General features: G+C 41.4%; 1 protein-coding gene across 1 annotated transcript in view; it reads right to left on the bottom strand.

The window, feature by feature from the left end:
* The window catches only part of SNCAIP (synuclein alpha interacting protein), a 150115-nt gene that overhangs the window by 53512 nt on the left and 74798 nt on the right, over nt 1-21805 (bottom strand). The window contains exons 2-3 of the mRNA XM_029218951.1: nt 20906-21008; nt 6588-6660 (exon numbers count right to left, since the gene is read on the bottom strand). Coding sequence (XP_029074784.1) covers nt 6588-6660; nt 20906-20965 — 133 coding nt within the window. The 5' untranslated portion in view covers nt 20966-21008. The remainder of the gene's footprint in view (nt 1-6587; nt 6661-20905; nt 21009-21805) is intronic.

The following is a 21805-nucleotide window of genomic DNA, read 5'->3' as shown; positions in this document are numbered from 1 at the left end:
GGTGAGAGGGAGACGCAAGAGGGAGGAGATACGGGGATATATGTATATGTATAGCTGATTCACTTTGTTATACAGCAGAAACTAACACACCATTGTAAAGCAATTATACTCCAATAAAGATGTTTAAAAAAAAAATTGCCCTAAGACAGGAATAAAGACACAGACCTACTGGAGAACGGACTTGAGGATATGGGGAGGGGGAAGGGTGAGCTGTGACAAAGCGAGAGAGAGGCATGGACATATATACGCTACCAAATGTAAGGTAGATAGCTAGTGGGAAGCAGCTGCATAGCACAGGGATATCAGCCCAGTGCTTTGTGACCGCCTGGAGGGGTGGGATAGGGAGAGTGGGAGGGAGGGAGATGCAAGAGAGAAGAGATATGGGAATATATGTATATGTATAACTGATTCACTTTGTTATAAAGCAGAAACTAACACACCATTGTAAAGCAATTATACCCCAATAAAGATGTTAAAAAAATAAATTAAAAAAAAATTTGCCCTTATGTTATGATGACAACCGTACAAAAAATATGCCTCATGAAAAAAATACTAGAAAGAAATACAGCAATTTTGTTTTGGTAGCATGGTTAATTGTAGTTTTTACTATTTTAAAAAAATGAATTATGTCACCTTTATAATTATAATTTTGTTAAAGAAAAAGCAAAAATACTTATTTGACTAACATTCTCATCTACATGCTTTACTGTATGTAAATTTTTACTTCAGTTAAATAGATTTTTGTCATAAATGTTAGATTCTTTGCTGCATCAGGGTGAAGTGTTCATTTTCTTGATTGAGATCTTAGCAAATGTGTTTCCCGAATCTTTGAGTCCATTTTCTATTAGATCACGTGAAATGGATTAATCAGCAGGCTTTTCAGTTTAAACTGCTATACCAACTTTCATGCTTTTGGCATGAAACCTTAATAAAATTGGAAACAGGAGGTTTGTATATTTAGTATCACCAGCTATGTCACAGCAGCGTCAACAGGATAAATTTCATGTCAGTGTATTATTTTCGGTGTTGGCCAAAATCCTTGAAAATCTTAGAAAACCATACATTTTCAGAGTTTATCACAAAATTTGCAGGCACAGGGCTAAAAGTATAGCAGATCTGCAATGTTTCTAAATATACATCCAAAACAGCTTTTACCAGATACTGAGTTTAAAAAGTATGATTTTCCTTTACTCACTGTCAGACAAGTGATCTTCTCTACTATTTAGGTATTGAAGACCCTTCAGGATCTCTTCTCAAACACACTCCAGGGCCATTTATAACTGTTACATAACCGAGTTTCCCAACCTCAACACATCTAAGTTCTTAGATGCAAAGCTGCATTAATATTTATATGCTTTCTTTCATAAGAAAATTATACAATGAGCTGAGCAGATACATATTCTGAAAGAATCACAAGACATTTAAAGCACCATGAATTGAAACAAATGTGTATCTGAATGTCCAATTAATTAAAAGAAGCTCAAAGTCAATGAAATTGAATATGTTTGATTTGAATACCATATGTCGATTTAGTATTAGTCCTCATACGTATTTAGTCCTCATACGGAGAAAATATAGAGCAGAGTTAACACGCCCTGCCTCATGCTGTCCTCCTTTCCTACATGAGGAGCAGGGATTAAGCAGAGAAAACATGCCAACATTTCATAAATAACACCCTTTTAGAGGTGCAAATTTTTCACCCGTAACTTCCCTAATACTAATCCTTGCCCCACTCCACTAGCCGTGCGTGGTTCCTCGGACTACAACTGCTCTTCAGTTGCTCAACTTCATAGGGACTCTGTGGTCAGCAGAACTGGTTTCAAATGCAGAACTCTGGACAAATTATTTGCCTTCTGTGGGCCTCAGTTTCCTCATCCATAAAATGGGTATAATAATGGTCCTCCCTCAGAGAATTATTTTGAGGACAAATAAGCTGTGCACAGAAGACCTGGCCTAATGCCTGGTATGCTGAGCACGTAAGAAATAACTGGGAGATCTCAGTAGCACCTGTGCAGCTCTAAGCACCAGCAAAGTTTGTTCTCAAGCTTCTAATTCCTAGTTCTTCCCCTCTCTCCTGCCTTCCTATGGTATCTGCACGTCCTTCACACTTGTTTTCAAAACTTCTTTTTCTCACAAAAATTCAGTTTAGGCATAGTGTAGTGTAATTGATGGCAAAGAGTTTAAAATATTATCCTTGTCAGGGGAAATACAGATTTTAACAGGAATCCGTGCTTTTGGCTAAAGGAAGGGCACTCCCAGGGCAGACTCGTGGGCGTCGGTGAGCGCGTGGAAGGTGCAGGAATGCTGCCCCAGCCCTCTGACAAAACACCCTGCCATCATCTGCCTTTCTCAGAGCCCACTGTGGAGCTGACCCAGGGCCCAGGGGTGAAGCGGGTGAGCCCTAGGCTCTATGTCTCATAGAGAGGCTCCCAAGGGCCAACAACTGGGCTCATTTGCACTCCTGTTCCTCTCAGAACACTTTAAAAATAACAGGCAGGAAGGGGAGGCACCAGTCTTGTCTTTGTAGCCCAAGAGCGAAGGCAGGAAAGGTGTGTGCTAAGTCCTGAGGTGGATCTGTGTGGTTGACAGGTTCTGATCAGACCATACAGGGAGCAACCTCGGGTGGAGTTCTGGGTGCGCCACTTTTAAGAGGGATGCTGGTAAATGCGACAGCCGCAAGAAAGCAAGAAGCATGAGCGGGATACACTCAAAACTGTGGAGGGAAGTTTTAGTTTGGAGAAGACAAAACCCAGGGTGACTGCCATCTCCAAACACTCAGTGGCACCCTTGCCCAGGAGGAACGGTCCTTCTCTAAGGTTCCTTAGGAAAAAGCCAGTTGTAAGGGATGGACATTTGAGGGACACTGATTTTGGCCGAACAAAAATTAACCTTTATGAATAGGCAGCTTTGTGAGACTGTGAGCTCCCTGTCACTCACGTGACAAAGTACAGGCTGATGACCCCATCAGGATAATAAGAGTCACTCCAAGGTCTGATGGACTTTGGACTACATTATTATTATTATTGGCCTTTAAAAATTCACTTACAATTAAAACATTTTCATTTAAATGTATAGAATAGTTGAAAGAATGAAAACAGTACAAAGAACACCTGTATACCCTTTACCCACATTCATTCCCTGTCAACACCGTACCCTTCTGCTTTTATTATTTGCACTTTCTCACTTTCTCTCCCTCTTAAACTAGATGATTTTTAGGGTCCCTTCTTCTACTGAGAGTTATGATTTTCGGCTTCTTTCCAGGTAATGGGATTTTAGAAAAATTGGGATCGTGCCGTGAGCGCTCTTCACAGAACTTAGAGTAAAATCTGAACTCTGCGTACCATGACCCTCAGGGCCCTGTAGAGTCTGACCCTGACCGGCCCCCTGGCCTCATCCTCATTTTGATTGCCCCATGCAGCCACATTGGTTTTCCTTTTCTTCCTCATCCATGCTAAGCTCATTTCTGACTCAGGGGCGCTGCGCTTGCCTTCACTGTTCCTCACTGGCTTTCCCATGGCTGGGCCCTAAGAATGCTCCCTGATCCCCCAAACCCCCCTCCCTCCCCAACCACTGTAAGTTACTCTATCACATGCCTCATGTCACCTCTTATCACTACGTGGAAAAACCTGGTTTACATCTTCATTTGCCTGCCTTTTGTCTGTCACCCCGCAGAATGTAAGTGCCATTGAGAACAGGGCCTTGTCTACACCTTGCTTGTTACCCTGTCTTCAGTGCGTGCATAGATAGAAAACACAAAAGTTATTTGAGGAATGAATAAATAAAAGAACAACTGGGTCCAAGAACATCTATCTAGTCAAAGACATGTTAGTACAGGATGGGTGTTAACATTTGACAACCTACACAAGACAGAAAGTGCCTAACAAACTTTAGAAAGGTAAAGAGACACATCTTTACCTGGTGGAGTATGTTCTAAGTCACAGGAGGTTTAGGGAAAAGTTCCCCCAGAGGGTGCCCCATCCAGAAGAAGATGTGGACCCTTCTCAGAAGCCAATGTGTCTTGTGCCACCACCTGTTCGAAAAGACTACCATAAAGATGGAAACTGTGCAAGTGATCCTGGAGCAAACTCCTCCTAGGTTGTTGAAACAGGAAAGACTAAGGGGATGCGTTGGGGGTGGAGGGTTATTTCCACATCTGCATGCCCATGAAACTGACTGAGATTGCCTCAATTCTTTCAGAAATGGAGGGTGAAAACTTTACTATGTTGAGATTTCTTTCAAAGCGGCTCACAGATAATTCTACAGCGGTGCTTTGGAGAGATTGATTTTTCATGTGTTCCTTTTTCTAGGATCCCTCTTGCTCTATTAGAAAGTGGTTTACCATCCTCCAAATGGTCCATCAAATTGGAGGTGTACATGTGATACCATTAAAAGAGGCCTGAGTCTTTCCCTCATATATCCATTTCCTGTCAGGTCTAATTATTGGTGATTACCTTGAGCACTGGATATTTGCTCTGGGTGAGTTTAAAGGCTTCTGAACTTGAAATTGGCCTCCTTCTCAACCACAGAAGAAATGTCTAACATCACCTACTGTGGAAGTGACTACAAGTCACAAGACCTGGAGAAAATGGAATAAACCAGCCCCAGGAAAATTCTTTTTAAAAGCTTCAGTTAATTCACTTAACTTGGTAAGCAAGAGAAGCTATTTAACAGAGAAAAGAAATGTTCCACTTCATCGGTGAGGGAAAATGCTAGCTTTTAAAGTTTTAAAAGGAAAATATCTTAAAATTAAATTACTATCCCTAAGTCTAGCTATATGACAGTATATGTAATGGATAAGACAACAGACTCCAGAGGCAAACTTCCTGGGGTTTGGATCCCAGCTCTGTAATGTAACTGCTGTGTGACACTGGGCGAGATAATTTACCTCTCTGCTCTGTGCCTCAGTTTGCCCATCTATATAATATAAACATCTTAAGAGTACAATACTTAGCTCACAAGGATTTTAGGATTAATTGAGTTAATACGAGTAAAGGGCTTACAGCAATACCTAGCATGTTAAGCACTACTGAAGTGTTTGCTATTATGTCTTCTTTCTCTCTTGCCGCATCTCCAATTTAAAAAAAAAAAAAAAAAAGAAGAAAGAAAATCTTGTATCTACAAAATACCTTCGGATACACCACCTAATTTTGATCCTAACAGTAGCCTGGCAACATTGGCAGAACAAGTTTCTTTTTTATTTTATAGATAATGAGTCACAGGCTCAGGGTCGTATAACCGATAGATGTCTGAATGCTGACTCAGACGGAGGTCTTCCGACTCTGAGGCCGGGGGCCCGTCCACTGTGTCTGCTGCCCTTGTCACTGATCACAGAGGTTTAACTTTGAACCTGGTGATGCCTTTTAAGGAGGCACATCCTGATAAGCCTTATGGCCAAAGCCTCTGTTAACCCCATAGATACTTGAGTGCATTTGAAATAAGAAAAATTTTGTTTAAATGGAGGTAAATGAAAACTTTTATTTGAACTTCAAACTATCTTCTGTGATGTCTCTGACCCAAACATTGAAGCATTACTTTCACTCATACAAAAAAAAAAAAAAACCAAAGAAACAGAGATAAACAAACCTAGATAGACTTTTTCCCCATCTCATCGAAACAAAATGTTGAAAGAAAACAAACGTCCCAAGAGAAAAGTAAATTAGCTTTGCACAGTCCTTTCAGTTCGAAAGGCCTAGAGTTCTAGCAGCTGCATAGGTAAGGACGATCTATTTATTTTCAAACACAATACACATAATTCTAGGGTTATCTTAAGTCTTCCATCATCCGTGGTTCTCAAGATTCTAGTTACTATCAGAGGTCCAGCTTTGGCAAGGTTAATGGTGATGCCTTAGAGTAATTACTTGGAAAAATAATAAACATCATTTCACAGTTTAATGCTATGGTATCATTCCCATCAATATCCTTTTTTATTTTCACTTTTGCCCATCACAGAGAGAAAAGCAGAGAGGCTTAATTTGATTTACAGAGGGAAAAACAACCCTGAATGTACTTTTTTTGTCAAGGGTCGGGGGTGTGCAGGGAGAAAAGGTCAGCCAGCTGGTTTTCATCTATACGCCATAATTCTCTGTTTAGTTTACACGATTAAACTCCAAAGCTTTGCTTTAATCTTAACTGTTACAGTATGCCTTACTGCAGATTCTATCATGTCGCATCCCTGATAGGGTTTCAGACTTTGGCAAAGCACCATCCCCCAAGCTGGTCCTTGCCATATGGGTAGTAAATGCATCCAACATTTTTTCATTGGCGCCTGCATCATTATGTTTTGTCACCAATGGTTTCTCGGGTTTGCAGTAAATTGCTGCGTATACTGTGGTTTGGAGCTGCCGCGATGATCGCCTACATTTATTTGTAAACAGCTGAGTCCTCATTAGGGCCTCCCTGTCCAGTTAGTCTTTGGAGGATGACCTAACATCTGTTTGTTGAGGGTCGGGGGTAAGTGGAGAAGCCATAAAAGAAAAAGAAAACAGAAAGCAGGAGCAACCAATGTGAGGGGGAAGGGATGCCAGGAGGAGTCCCCCCCCACACTCTAAAAGGCAGGATAAGGAGAAGAGGCGGGGAGCAAAACTTACCTGATCTGTCTTCGTTTTGCGAATCACATCTTCGGCACAGTTCCGGGATGGTCTTGAGTGACGTGACTGAATACTGAATGGGAAGCCAGAGGAGGAAAAAGTGTAAAGTAGCAATTCAAAATAAGAGCATTACATTCACTCAATTGGCCAGAAAATCAAAACACAAGAAGGGATACTTGAGTACAACACATATCTCTAGAAAGTCTATCTAATTTTACCCTAAATGGGCTGCTTGGTGATCTGGCAGCATCCCAGGCTCTACCTATAAGCATGTAAGGAGATGCAGATTAAAAAGAGGGCTGGACAGTCCTTTAACAAATAAGGTGGGGTGTATTCAGCAGACATTCTATCTCTTCTGCTACTTGTACAAGATGGAAGGATTTTCTGTCCTTGACATTTTCCAGAAGATGGCCATAATATTTGCATTCTGAATCCTAAGAGTGAATCTATGTGTGGAAAAAAAAAAAAAAAAAAAAGCCAAGAGGAGCCCCCAGCTTCCTGCAGCATCCAGGGCAGCCAGGAGCTATATCTCCTGGACTACAGAAATGTCCCTAATGTTGCTACTTGCCACAAATTTTACTGTAATCTCCATGGGAAATACCAGGATAATGCTATGAAAAGTGAGAAGAGCATGGTTCTGTGTTTGAAAGCTCATCTGTTTCATGGATAGATTAGTCTGAATTGAAAGAAACCACCTTGCAGGCTCAATCCCAGCACCAACTCAGGGGCCGGCTATCAGGATAACAAATTATGACATAAAGGGGCATAAAATCAGCAGAGCGACAACAAATTTAAAATCAATAACTATGACGTATGGGGACGAAGTTTGATTCTTTGGAGAAGCGTGTTTTAAAACAAAATAAATAGGATGAACTCTGTCTTTAATCAAAGGCCAAGTCAGGCTCTGTCTTCGATCATACTTTAATTCATAAAATACAGCTTTCTAAAAATAGTTTGCTCTGTACCTTTATGAAACAATGCTCTTATGTAAATGAGCATGGATTCCGAATGACTTCACTGTTACAAAAGTGGAAAGGGGATTGAGAAAAAACATTTAATCTAAAAGAAAAATGATCATGGGAAACTCATTAGGATTATTCTAGCATTACAAATGAGGAATGTGTAAATAGGACACATTTGTCAATACGAAGGTGCTTTAGTTAACTTGATGTTGACAAATGAAGCGAAGTGTCCACACTGAGACCATCCCACATGCCCCACCCCCGTGCTTTCCACCCAGCATCAGGACAGCTAGACAGAGGGAGGTGCAGTTGGACCTACTGTCAGTTCACCAATTGCACATCACAAACAAATTAAATTTCCAGTACTTCCAAGTGAAAAATGAAATCTCAGATGACTAATTAGAGAAATTACTCTTACCTGTCTGATGCAATAACATCCTGTTTATGTCAGCCATTCCTCAGAGACTACAGGTGCTTTAGCAAAACGCATTCACATACTCGAGGGCGGGAGAACTGCCTCTTAAGCCAAAAATGAACTCCAAGGATTTTATTCCCCTTTTATATTATGCTCTTTGGGAGTGGGGGGCGGGTAACATAGGTATAGAAGGCATTTTTCTTGTTCCTAATAAGTTACCTTATGTTTCTGGCCAAGTACAAACTCTCTAAGGAAATCTGGTAGCTTCTTGAGACCAGCTGGTACAGGTTAAATAATTACACAGTTTGTAATTCAATTAAAATTGGGCCTTTTGTTTTGGTTGCCATGTGCCCCATGAAAGCACCCTTTGGCAAAGTCTTACCCTCGTTCCTTTTTTTTTTTTTTTTTTCCTTTTCTTCCAAGGCAAAATTTTAGAAAGAGGAAATTTCAGATTGATTGTGCTTAAATATAGTTAATGATAAGTTCAATAAGTTGCTCAGTGGGCTTAATGATATGTACTTGACTAAACCGGGTACGCTGCTATCTGCATTTCCAGCCACATGCATCCTGTCACCTCCCACCCCAAAGTCAGACATGTCACAATCTACAATTTATTAGCTTCACCTTCAGCTCCTCCAATGTGACCTCAAAGGTCCACAGTATGCAATCACTTTTAATTTGATGAGGTTTAAATTTGAACAACCCAGGCTGCCTGGTTGGTGTAGGGACTGAGCTCCAGGCAGAGACTAGCCTGGCTGAGCCCCATCCGCTGCCTCAACCTGTATCACACCTGGCAGCTCTGCCTCTTGATCCATGGTCACACAGGAAGCCACTTTTGTGCGGGCATTCATGTCAGTAATTTGGGAATAATGCCATTGAAGAAAAAGTCAGGTGCTGCTCCTGGTCAGGGAAATAAAAAGTATAATAATCTAAGAAAAAGATGATGTGTAGGCCAGAAAATCAGTTTTGGATAACTGTAAGGGTATATGGAATGTCAAATTCAGCAATGACTCCAGTCTACACTGTGAACAAATCTACCATTCTTTACAAGGACACACATGAAAAAAAAAATCAATTTGTAGATTTCTTTCAGCAAGTACACTGCTCTTTGCATAGAAGATAAAGCTTAAGAGAGTGCTGTATAGATGGTTAAGTTGTGATATGAAGCGATACAGTGGAAACACACAATTCACAAAACGAACACGCAAAAAAAATTTCATATCTGCAAATCTGGGAATAAGCAAATGACCCAGGAAGTCTCTTTCACAAGTGCATTGTGATACCATCTGGGAGCTGAAAGGGAAGACTTCCCAGGCCTTCATCCCAGTTCACAGGACAGATGGCCTTTTATAAGGAGCTGTTAGGTCGCCAGCCCACTGCATTCTCAGGACAATGGCCAGCTCCCAGGGTAGCAACTACTGTTATTTTAGCCTTAACAGAACCAAAGACCCATGTACCTTCCCTGTCTCTTGATCCCAACCCAAGCCTTTATATTCTGTTCCCTTGATTCCTGTTATCTTTGGGTGATAAGAGAGGAGAGGGGCTTGCAGATGGCTGAGAAGTATTATATTTCCTCCCTCTATGTTGCTCTCTAATTTATTCTTTTTCCAAACATCTTTCAGTGGAAACACCCTTTTTGATCCAAACTTCTTTTCCACTCCTCCATCATGCCTCAAGAAAAGCCCCTGCCAAAGGTTGAACAGTTGTCTCCGCTTCTTCAATGCCCCTGTGCATTCAAAGTTCAGTTCCCCTTCAGTTCCTTTACTCCGGGGGCCTCCTTGACTGCAATGCCTCCCTCCGGCCAGGCAAATGCCACTGCTCTGCAAGGCCAGCTTGAGTTCTGCATTTTCTGTGAAACCCTGGCTGACTGCTTCAGCCCTTACTCACCTCTTTTTAAAATTAATTAATTAAATTTTAATTGAAGTATAGTTGATTTACAATGTGTTAATTACTGCTTATAGCAAAGTGACTCAGTTATATATATATATATATATATATATATATATATACACACACATTCTTTTTCATATTCCTTTTTTTTTTTTAAGAGAAAAGAAATTTATTCCCTCACAATTCTGGAGGCTAGAACTCCAAAGTCAAAGTGTCTATAGGGCCATTCTCCCTCTGAGGGCACTAGGGAAGAAGGTTTCCTTGCCTCTTCTAGCTTTGGGTGGTTGTCAGCAATCCTTGGTTTTCCTTGACTTGTAGACACACCAGTCCAATCTCTGCCTCTATCATCACATGGCATTCTCCCTGGGTATCTGTGTCTAGATTTTCCTCTTTTTTTTTTTTTAATTGGAGTATAGTTGCTTACAATGTTGTGTTAGTTTTTGCTGTGCAGCAAAGTGAATCGCCACACACATACATATATCCCCTCTTCCTCGGATTTCCTTCCCATTTAGGTCACCACAGAGCATTGAGAAGAGTTCCCTGTGCTATCATATTCTTTTCCATGATGGTTTATCACAGGATATTAAATACAGTTCCCTGTGCTGTACAGTAGGACCTTGTTGTTTATCCATTCTCTATACGCCAGTTTGCATCTGCTAACCCCAAACTCCCACTCCCTCCCTCTCCCACCTCCCATCCCCTTGGCAACCACCAGTCTGTTCCCTAGGTCCATGATTCTGTTTCTGTTTCATAGATAGGTTCATTTGTGTCACATTTTAGATGGATGCAACTAGAGATTATCATGCTAAGTGAAGTAAGTCAGAAAGAGAAAGACTCTTTTCTGCCCTTGATAAAAAAGCACCTTGCCTTGTGAAAGACAAGGCAAGATGTTGTTCCCTTGGGCTGGGCTGCTGTTCCCTTGGGCTCTGCTGGCTTCCACAAGTGCCTAACGGAAAGGATGATATCCTTGACTTATACATATGCATGGCACACAATGACTTACTAACTACTCACCTGAAATACTAAGCTGTACACACATTTGATTAATCCCTGGGCATAATATTATAGACGGTCAAAGGAGTTCTTTCATATACAGGTCGTAAGTGGCAATTTCTTCCACGCTTCCATACTTGCTCTAAAATTAATTAGCTTTCTAAAATGCAAATTTGACTAGGGTGCTTCTCTATTTCAGATCTTTCAGTGGCTCTGCACTGCCTGTAGAAGAAAGGCCACATGCCTTAGCATGGCACGTGCAGCCCTCCACGAGCTCAGACATCTCTCCCCATGGTCGTCTTCTCTTTTTTTTTGAATCTGCTGTTCTTCATCTATTTAAAAATCTTTATCCAAGTATAACTGATACACTTTAAAGAAACTTCACATATTTAAAGTGTACAGTTTAATGTGTCAGCATATGTATACACCTATAAAATTATCACAATCAATATAATGAACCTATCTATCAATTCCAACAATTTCCTTGTGCTTCCTTGTAATTCCTCTTCTCTACTTCTCCATGACATTTTTCCATCCTCAGGGTACTTTAGTAACAGTAAATTTCTTGTGGCTCCCCCACTATATCTTCTCTGAGCCTCCCGGATGGAACTTATCTCAGCTTCCAAAGTGTGGTGTCCAGACCAGTGGCATTAACACCATCTAAGAACTTTGTTAGGAATTCACATTCTTGGGCCTCATCCCAGAAACTTTAAGGGCAGGGCCCAGGAATCTGTTTTTTCACAAACCGTTCAGGTGATTCTGATGCATAGCTAAGTTCAAGAACCACTGCTCTTTATTTCCTTATCTTGGGCATATGTCCATTAAAGAATCCATCATGTGACATTTCATCTATATGTTTACATAATTTCTTTCTCTGCTTCCTGAGGGTGTGGACAATATTTTATTTACCAAAGAAACTAGGTACTTGTTGAACTGAATGAATTCTCCTATGTAGCCCATAATTTGGGTGGCAATATTAATACTAATAATGGTAGTACTTAATATTTATAAAGCACTAATCTTAGGAAATTCCATAACTACCAGTCTAGCAATGTAATCATGCTATATTTAAAAGAATAAACACTTCTCATATATTAACAGCATGAATGCTGGCTGATGCCTTAGCTTTGTGTATAAAGACAATGGATTTGGAGCCAGAAGCTCTGGATTCGAGTCCTACTTCTGACATTTATTAACTCTGTAGTTCTGGACAAATAAATCATTTCCTATCTTTGGAGCTCAGTTTCTTTATCTAGAAAACACAGATAATCATAAGAGATAATGTAAGTGAAGTCAATTTGCAAGCTGTAAAACGATGTTAAATGTTCTGGTCTCTTCTCTCGACTCATTTTTCATGGGTGTTCCTTATCTTCGTGCCTCTCATGATTTGCAGCTCAGTACATCAAGATGTGAGAACTGATGAGGTAGGAAGAGGTGAGCCAGGTTCGGACTGGAAAGGAAAAAAGGAAGGACAGCCAGCCTGTCTCAGCACCTTATTTGGCTTCTTTGGTCTTTCCTCATCCAAGAGAACCCACGGCCAAGAGCAGGCATTGAAACTTAGCTTCACAAACTACACAGAGCTGCTATGACGTAAGACAGTCCGACACGTCCCAGCTTACATCGACGTTGTCACTCTGCCATGCAAAACAGTTTGAACATGCGTGGGATTCATAATAACAGACTGTGATTTCTACATTGGGCTTTGGGGATCTCTGACCACCCTACATACTATTCGGGACTGAAAAGCTTTGGCCCTTGCTCCTGAGAAGTGCAGCCAGTTGGGTGAACAAGCGGGCATTACTCAAACGGTCGTGAGCCACAGAAAATGAAAGAACTAGAATCCCGACACCTTTTCAAGCTAGAGACTTTTAAACAACTTAGGTCGCATTAAGTTTCCAAAAGAAACAATTAGGCCAGTCATCCGAACAGCTATACTAAAATTCATTGTTTCTCACGTAGCTTTCCAAAATTCAAGCAGGCCTCTCCACAGTCACACAATAAAATGACAGAAATGTGTCCACGCAAAGCTGGTAGTGAAAGCAAAGACACGCAGCTCAAGTGAGTTTTTCAGAAGCACAATACTTTCCTAAAATTGTGACCTCCTCTCCAGTGGCCTGACCTCCCAATTCAGGAAAGGGGGGTCCTGACTTCATGCCCTCCCTAACAGATCAGGCTCTGTTTTCCCTTCTCTGAGGATGTGGTACTCACAGGGCACGCCTTCATCACGCTAGCTCGCAGCTTGTGCTCAGATCCCCTCCTCTCCCATCTCAGACTCAGGCTCTGCCCTTTTCTTCTCTTCAGCTACTCTCTCAACTTCAGCTCTCTCCTCTGATCCCATAAAATTAAAGAAGCACCGCTGCCACCTCAAGACATGCTGCCTCCTCAGTTGGCCGTGGGTGGAGTTTCCTGCTCCTGGGTTCACAGCCATCTGTTTTGAAAGAACTGCCTTGGTTCATTTTTTTTTTTTTTTTTTTTTTTTTTGTGGTACGCGGGCCTCTCACTGCTGTGGCCTCTCCCGTTGCGGAGCACAGGCTCCGGACGCGCAGGCTCAGCGGCCATGGCTCACGGGCCCAGCCGCTCTGTGGCATGTGGAATCTTCCCAGACCGGGGCATGAACCCGCGTCCCCTGCATCGGCAGGCGGACTCTCAACCACTGCGCCACCAGGGAAGCCCCTGCCTTGGTTCTTGTCTCCACTTCCTCACCCCTGCATTCACTCCTCCAGCCACGACGACCCGCCATCTGTGCTATCACCCACAGGCACTGCTCTTCTTATGGCCACCAAAGAGTTTTAACTGGAAAATCCAGTGGCACTTTTCAAACCCTTCTCTTTCTAATGACCTATCTCCCACTCTGGACCACTTCCTTTTTTAAATTCTTTAAATCATCCCTCCCCCTCTTTTTAATCTCCCTTAGTTTTCTTCCTGTATCTTTGAAAACTTCTTTCCAGTCTCTTTTGTAGAAGCCTCTTTTTCCTCTCATCTCATAGGACATACATCTGCATAGTTCCTTCCTTGGAACATTCTTCCCTTTCCACATTCCATGTTTCACAGGTGACCTTACGGACTCCCACAGTTTCAACTGCCACCTTTACATAGTACAGATACTGGTGATCTACATGTTCATATAAGTATCCCAGTCTGATTTAAATATATTTCTTTCCACCATTCAGGCTCTATTAAAGAAAATTATTGTGAATAATACTCTTTTCAAATGCATTTGATTTTTGCTCTTGTTCCTTGTTTTTATCCTATGTGCCAAGAGGTACTTAAAAAATTAATAATCATCAAATTCTCTTATGCTAAAACATTGCTTGTGGTTGGTATTTGGGAAGATTCAGTAATTCGTTCTGACCATATTAAGAGTATGCCAGGAATGACTCTACTGTAATGCTACATATATTGTAATGTGTGTAGTCAGCCAAAAGATTAAGGTCCACATTGGTGAAGGTGATGAGAGCATAGTACTGAATGATCCTCACCTGCTGTGAGAAGTGGTCATGGATGGGAAAAGACGGGGGTGAATGAGGGTGGCCACAGGTGACCGAGGGACTGGGCAGAAGTCATTTTCAACACCGTGGTTACATGCATGGATTCCAGAGCTAGACTGCACGTTAGAGCCTGGCTTCACCATTTTCTAGCTAATTAAACTTAGTTACTCCATCTCTGTCTGTCATCAGTTTCTTCATCTGTAAACAGGTACTCATGGCATCTACATGAGAATGTGGCCGTGAAGATTTTCAGCTAATAATGTGAAACATCAGGAATAGTGTCTGATGCATAGTATGTGTTCAATAAATGTTAGTTACTATTATCATTTAATTAAGAAGTATCAAAAATGAGCATTTAGAAATGAAGCCAAAATAATGGTAACTATTGAGGCAAAAATTACAAAAGACTTAGAAAAGAAAGTTATCTCACAGTAAGGCAGATAGATGGCTGGCTTTACATCTTGTTTGACCTCAATGATTGCCTGGTTTTAAATGTGAGCCAATAATTCATCACTACCAAAATACAAAGACTGACTGTCAAGAATGGAGTTTGATATTGTGATTAAATGTAACCTACTATTAAGTTAATCTGGCATTTCATAATATGCTCAATTGTTATTATAGGGTATTGTAAACTCTGTGAGAGCACAGAACAAGTCTGTGTCATTCACGCCAAGCCTAGAACCATGCCTGGTGCACTGTAAATGTTGAATACATGCCTGTTGAGTAGACTGACATAAAATCTAGTTGTTCATAAATGGTAAATAGTTTGTATAAATAACCTGCAGAGTCAATCTAATAAATGCCATGACTATTGGGCAAGATGAGAACGTTCAGGGCTATCTGCAAAGTGAGAGAACAGCAAATTAAAAAATCTGGCAGCTGCTCATTCTTCTTGGAAATCACTCTGTCCATAAGGTTGCTCTCTACCACCTCAGGTAGAGATATCAGTCAGGTCCAAGATTCGGAGTCTGAGGACCTGGGTTCTAGACCTGGACTCTAAGAGTAGTTATGGGACATGAATTCACAATTCATTTTGCCTGGATTAGATTATTCCTAATTCCTTTCCTGGCAGCTATTAAGAAAATGGTAACACATATATAATATTAGAACAAGTGTGAGGTTTTGGATAGTGGGGAGGCTGGAGAGGGGACCAATGAGAGGTAACTGAGACTTGAATACAAGATATTGCAAAAAGAATACTGAAAAATGTTGGGTCATTTTGAAAAGCTGATGAAACTAGATCCTACTGAGAAGCACTAAGAAAAGTTTAAATATAAGTAAGTTTAAAGTAAGCACGGTGATGGCTTGGAAGGGCAGGGCTGATTGACGGGGACGAAGCGAAGAAGGGATGGAGGCAGTCAGAGGCCACCTAAACGTCTTGGTCACATTCTAGGAAGCAAAGAGGAAAGGATAATAGGATCTTAGACCGATCCCTTGCTAGAGAGGAGGGGCAAGCCAGGTTCTCTGCACCTTGAATATCCTTCTAGTCTTTTTCACACCTAAAACTGGAACAAAAGCTGTATTCTTTACCCTCCCTAACTCAGCGTCTAAGTCCACTGTGATAAGCCCTACACACCCTTTCTCAAGGTCTCCCACTGCTGTGAAGCAGCTCTTGGTCAGAATGTAATGAAATCTGGGAAGCGTTAGTGGAATGACTTGAGCAAAAGGTAGTGCACACAAAACAGAGTGGGTCAGGTATTTTAGTGCAAGAGATGCCCAGTCTGTGGGATGGGAAAATGTAACTCACTGAGAGTGAGATTTATTTGCTGTAAGAAGTTATTTTTCTACCAGTGATTTAAGCACCTTAGGAAAATGAATCCACATAAGTCTGTGCTATTACTCTGGGTTGCAAGGGCTTGGGTCAAAGGGGATAATAAAGTGGAAGGACACTTATTTATCTTGATCTCATTTGATTTGCACAAAACATAGGCTATGCAATTTCCAAAAATGTCAACTTTCACCAAAGCCGCAGTCATGGTGACACAGAAAGGCAACAAAATTTCCTGTGCTGAGAAATACAGCATTGCACTTAATTCTATTTATGTGTGTGTGCACATATGTGTGTGTGTCTATTTACCTGTACATGTTTATATGTACATGTAGGTATTTGTATACAGACGCACATATATATATATACATGTATTTGTGTCTGTATATAAATATGGGTGTGTGTGTTTACATATGTACATATATATAAATTTTCATACCTTCTCCATAAAATCCAGGATGCTAGGTAGAGATGGATTATTATCGTTTTACAGATGGAAAAGTTGAGGAACAATAAAATTAAGAGACTTGCTTAAGTTCTCTTAGCTTGTTTTCATTTTATTTATTTACACTATATACCAACTCCCTTACTTCCAAAAAGCACTTTGCAATTGCTTCAGTGACAGTTGGGGATAGTGATGGGTGAGATGACTGGTCCAGAGATGATTCTACTCAACCAAGTTGCTCAGAAGAGAAAGAGTAACACAGTCAAACAGTTCTGTATCGAAATCTTGGCCCGGCCACTTACCTACCTGTAACCTTGTGAAAGTCAGACTCTCTCTCTAAGCCTCATTTTTTCATCGGCCAAAGAGGGGATAAAAATAGGGCTTGCCTCGCAGACTTGATGTGAGGCTTAAACAGGACCAGTGTTTAAAGAGTTCAGTCGGTGCATGGCATGGCCAACATTTGATGGCTCACGAGTGGAGCGCTCGCTGCAGTGGATCTGTGGTTTGGCCTCTGCTTTATTCAGTCCTGTGTATAATCCTATTTTTGAGGACAGCAAATTGGCCTCTCTTCATAAAATAAATACATCACGGGGGACACTTCCCTGGTGGCACAGTGGTTAAGAATCTGCCTGCCAATGCAGGGGACACGGGTTCGAGCCTTGGTCCGGGAAGATACCACACGCCTCAGAGCAATTAAGCCCATGCGCCACTACTACTGAGCCTGTGCTCTAGACCCCGCGAGCCACAACTACTGAAGCCCGCGTGCCTAGAGCCCACGCTCCACAACGAAGAGTAGCCCCTGCTTGCTGCAAGAAAGCTTGCAGGCTTTCTCTAGTTAGTGCAGCAATGAAGACCCAATGCAGCCAAAAATAAATATAAATAAATAAACAAATTAGAAAAAAATACATCATGTCTACCAAGGACCCTATGTTAAAATAATATTCCAGAGCATTTCTCTTTTTTAAGACAGAGAGATGGCTTCCATAGGAATAAAGAAGGAAATCTGTAAACACATTTGCAGTGACAGAAAAGCCCAACTTTGAACTCGTATGTTTATGTGTGTTGTCATCTCTCCTTCACTGATCCTCAGTTATTGCACAATGTTCTGTCCTTTTAGATGGCAGGGTTACAAGAATGTATAGTTTAAACTCTGCATTTTGCAAAAGATGAGCATTATTTTTGAGTCTGGGAAACTTCAAAATAATTTGATTGCCTTCTGTGTTTTGTTTCATTAGGTAAAGGCAAAAAAACAGTTCTAGCTGTTTTCTGTACCAATATACAGCTTGTGTTTAAATTAAAAGAAGAGCCAGGCTCACGACCAGAGGGGAGAATCATGAAACGGAAACCCTGTAATATGTAAAAAGGCTATCACTGGAGAGTAAGAAGAGGAGTTTTAAACTCAGGCATCTTTTTTGTAAACATCTTGTTCAAATGTATTGTGCATTTTCCTTCCCCCTTCCTGCCACTAAACCAGGAAAGAAGCTTAAGTGCTGTCAGAAAAGGAGGTTTACAGAATCCTAACAATACAGGCATGTTTATGGGAGGCTACATTTCTTGTTATGCCAGTGAATTAGCAAAACTGAACACATAATGGCGTGGGTTTTTTTTTTTCCCCCGTGTTAGCATCTGAATTGTCTCCGTTTAGCCCCTAAAGCAGTTGTAAATTTATTGTTCCTAGGTTACCTAAACAGACTGAGACCAATCATTTCAATATTTCAGAGGTTATCCCTACTGCTTTTCCCATGAAGACATTATGTAGAGCAATATGATTCTGGCACATTTAAGGTGTTGGACCTGGATGAAGTGGAACTATTATAAAATAGTCTACCATGTCACAGAGGTTGCCAGGTAAAGTAGAGTTTCTTTAGTTTTAAGTGGATTAAAATAGACCAGGATTGCCCATCCTCAGTACTGCCCACATTTTAGGCCAGATAATTCTTCGCTGTAGGGGATTTTCTTGGGCATTGCAGGATGTTTAGATGCATCTCTGCTCCCTACCCACCAGATGCCAGGAATACCTCCCCAGGTATGACAATCAAAAATGTCTCCAGGTATTGCCAAATGTTCCCCAGCGATGGGTAAAGCCGACCCAAGTACTGGGGCTGAAAGTTGATATTCCGAAGACAGTGCTTCTAAGTAGGTGGGTGAGCCCGGACAAGTTATGTAACATCTCCACACCTCAGTTTCCTCATCTGTAAAAGGAAGATAATAATATTCCCTACTTCACAGGATTAAATAAGATAATGCCTATCCCCTGGGAAGAGCTCAATGTTAACCATTATCATTATTTTAACAATTCTATGCAATTTCATTTTTTTTCCTTTCTGATTTCAGTTTCAATGCAGGTTAAAGATACAAACAATGGGAACCTATTTAAAGGGGGGACGTTTGAGTGCAGTTACACAATTACAGATGGAGATCTTTACTTATGTTTGAGTGGTCAGGTTATAGAAGCTCAAGTATTGCATAATTTTGAATCCCAATTTGCTAAACAGCTTCAGTTATTGCTTAACATATTTTATTATCCTGCAAGTGGAGATTCCTAATTCATCTAAATTAAGGGCTGCTGCCAGATGACTCTTCTGTAAATATAACTGCTCTATTGTGTGTTCTGAAAGTCTTGACGTGATGCCTGGTCTTTTCCCTGGAGTTCTTCCTTCACCATTGGTCACATAAATATTATTGTAGTATTCATTGAAATAATAACAAAAGCTACCATTTTTAAAAGCAACTTACTGTGTGCCAAGATAAGTGCTTTCCATATATTATTATTTCACTCAATCCTCAAAACAATCTTAAAAATGAGGTGGGTATCTCAGAGAGACGAAGTTACTGTGTTCCAGCCAGCAAAGGTCAGAACGAGGTTGGAGCCCGGACTGGTGCCTTCACAGCCTATGCTCTTAAAATGCAACTTCATTATCAAGGCTCACAGAGCTACCCTGAATTGATAATCATAACATATGCCCCTTTCTGAAACACATTCCACCCTACCCCCACCTCTCACATCATCATTCACTTTTCTTGCTTTTCCCCAGCCAGCTCAAAATACCTGGAGGGGAGTGGTTATAAAAGAACCATGCTCTGATCCACATTTAAGCCAAGCACAGTGATTTAAAAAGGGAGGGGGAGAGAGAGAGAGAGAGAGAAGGAGAGAGAGAGGGAGATACCACTCATTTCACATTAGTCTTAATGACACTCACTTCACATTAGCCTTAATGAGGACTAATAAAAGTTGTCGAAGCTGAAGGAGGGAAAGGCTGAATTCACAAATAGGGAAAGGTAGGAAGATTCATCCATTAAATAGGTGATTCTTCAAATGCATCCCAGGAATCCAATTCTTGCATAGAGTATGCATATTTTACTTCAAGGTAAGGAGTAAATTAGGAGAATAACACTGCTGCCAGAGGTGCCTTAAAGCTTATATTTTTGAGACAATTGCCAGTGGTGACCAAAAACTGAGAAATCAATGGAAAGTAAGGTCAGAAAGCGTACCCTTGGAGGTCCTGGGAAGAAAAGTTACATAGCTAGCTCAGAAACAGCAACCTTCTCATCACATAGTCTTGTGAGTCAGCGCAATTGGGCTAGGGTTTGAGAGGCCAGTAGGTTTGCTGGTTGGCCTTTGGCAGAAGAGATCACATGGCCCAGGGTAAGTCACAAGCAGTTCTGAGCAAAGGGCAGGCAGACCATCCACTCACAGCTGCCAGGAGTTAGGCTGGAGGCAGCAGGAAGTCTGTGAGTGTTGTGGGAACTAAGAAGCTCATCAGCCCACAGCATTACAGTATTAAGCAGGGCCTCAGTGGTCAGCCCGTCCTGTCCTTTATCAACACATGACTCTTCCTCAGTATTCCCACCCACAGGTGTCCAACCTGTGTTTTGAAAGCTCCAGTGACTGGAAGCTCTTATTGTTCATAAATTAATAACTTGGCCATCCTTCAGTCTGTGTCCTTGTGAACGCTACAGCATGCTGGCTGTGCCACAGCCAGTCATATAAAAGAGATTAACATCGATAGGGTTAATTATGTACATAAGTAAATTTATGAAGGTGCCTACCATATGCAGGCACTTTATAAATTTACTCAATGAATAATTTTGACAACAATGAAACAGATTAGGAAGGGGAGGCCCAGTGAGGTTAAATGTCTTTCTCACCCAAGCTCACACAAAATTAAGTGGGAGTCACTCCTGGTCCAGGAGGCCCCCAAGCCACACTTTGTCTGCCACGGCAGGATTTTTGCTGTCAATTTCTAAACGTGGTTGGAAGAGTTTAGGATATACAGACTACAACAGAGAAAGGAGCCCATATAGATGAAGGCAGAATCTCCTGAAAGCATTGCTTGCAAGTAGCAATACTTACAGAGATGTCATCACTGAAGTCAATTTCATCCAAATCAAGGTATTCAGGGGCTTCCATCATTCTTCTTTGCACATTTTGAGTAAGGTCAAATCCTTATAAAGTCCTGGACCCGACAGAAGCACAAAAGAAAAGCAAAACGGTTAGCTGTTTTATAACCAAAAAGCACATTTATATTTAGACAAACAAAGTGAGAAAAGTCACTGGGTGCAAGGGCTGCCTTTGAGCACACTTCCTCCCTTTGAATGTCCCCAGCTTGGCTCTCCAGAAGCAGTAAGCACAGCTCCTCCAGGCTCCCCAGGAGGCTCCCTAGGGAGCAGCCATGGTCCTTCGCCATATTGCATTTGTGCCTGTTTGTCTTTGCCAGAGCAGTAACTCAGGTCAGATTCTCCCCTTGTGATCAATATTAAGATTGACTCAGCCCACATCCACCACTACACCTTGGGTGAATGCAGGGGCTTCGAGGATGGGGAGCAAACCTTGAAATCTTAGGACAACCATATTCAAATGTTTATGTGGGCATATCTTTGGATCCTGGGCATGGAGTAATGAATACTGGATCTCCACGGTAATAACACAAGGACAAGGCAGATACTAACTTACCAACAATAATGGATATTTCAGAATTTGTAGTACAACCTCCAGTTCACCCCCTCAGAAAAAGGATCTAAGCAGAGATTTAAACCACAGAGTTATTGCATCGCCCCCTGCTTCTAACAGCTTTGCCTGCCAATGCCAGAGTGACCCGACACAGGCGCCAGAATGTCCTCAGTCAGCACTTGCCTTGGGGCTGCCTGTGGCAGTTCTTTTAATCTGTCAAGGAAGATATATCACCTCCCAGTTCATTTTCCCACCGCTTATCCTCATCACCATTGGCAGTGGCAGTGGTACCTACAGATGTCA

The sequence above is a fragment of the Monodon monoceros genome, unplaced genomic scaffold, assembly GCF_005190385.1.
Source record: "Monodon monoceros isolate NGI ecotype Baffin Bay Population unplaced genomic scaffold, NGI_Narwhal_1 Super_Scaffold_12, whole genome shotgun sequence".
Lineage (NCBI taxonomy): Eukaryota > Metazoa > Chordata > Mammalia > Artiodactyla > Monodontidae > Monodon > Monodon monoceros.
This window is presented reverse-complemented; position numbering and strand designations above follow the sequence as displayed.